A 651-nucleotide genomic window follows, 5' to 3' on the forward strand; every position below is an offset into this window, starting at 1 on the left:
AGGTTCATATAGATGGCTGACGACGACGTGCGCTGGCAAGGAACTGAAGAACTTGATTGCTGCAGGAGAAGGAGAAGAAACAGAATAATAATAAATTAAATAGAATTTAATGGAAAGGGAAAAGGGAAAAGGAAAGGGGAAATGAGAAAGGAGAGGAGAGAGAAAAGGAAAAAGGAAAAAAGGAAAAAAAAGGAAAAAAAAGGAAAAAAAGGAAAAAAAAGGAAAAAAGGAAAAAAAAGAAAAAAGAAAAAAAAGAAAAAAGGAAAAAAAGGAAAAAAGGAAAAGGAAAGAAAATACAGTTCCCGGCTACAGCGCAGTCCCAAAGGTAACCCGTCCAAAGCACATCGCCCTCTCGCAACCCTCCCTCTCTCTGCAAACGTTCCCAAACGCTCCTGGGGAGACGGGAGCCGTGCTGGGAGCTCGTCTCGGCCCCTGCGATAAACCCATCGCGCTGGTGCCCAGGGGTCTCCGGTGCGCTGCAATTGGCAGGAGATGTCTCGGAATCCAGAGTCTCGGTGTCCGGAGCATCCCGAGGACTTCTGCAGCCTCAGGACCCGGCGTCGGCCTCGCCGAGCGCAGGCAGTGCCGTGATTCACGTGTCAGCACCGTCGCTGCCGAGTTCTGCTCCTCGGCCGAGCTGGCAGGCGCCCC

The 651-nt window shown here is 50.4% G+C and overlaps 1 protein-coding gene across 1 annotated transcript in view; it reads right to left on the minus strand.

The window, feature by feature from the left end:
* Window positions 1-5: 5 nt before the first annotated feature.
* Window positions 6-651, minus strand: part of GATAD2B (GATA zinc finger domain containing 2B) — a gene marked incomplete at its 3' end in the record, with an annotated part of 6,105 nt that continues 5,459 nt past the window's right edge. The window contains exon 6 of the mRNA XM_010073151.1: window positions 6-59. Within this exon, the coding sequence (XP_010071453.1) occupies window positions 6-59 (54 nt within the window). The remainder of the gene's footprint in view (window positions 60-651) is intronic.

The sequence above is a fragment of the Pterocles gutturalis genome, unplaced genomic scaffold (assembly GCF_000699245.1).
Source record: "Pterocles gutturalis isolate BGI_N339 unplaced genomic scaffold, ASM69924v1 scaffold5087, whole genome shotgun sequence".
In the NCBI taxonomy this organism is placed as follows: domain Eukaryota; kingdom Metazoa; phylum Chordata; class Aves; order Pterocliformes; family Pteroclidae; genus Pterocles; species Pterocles gutturalis.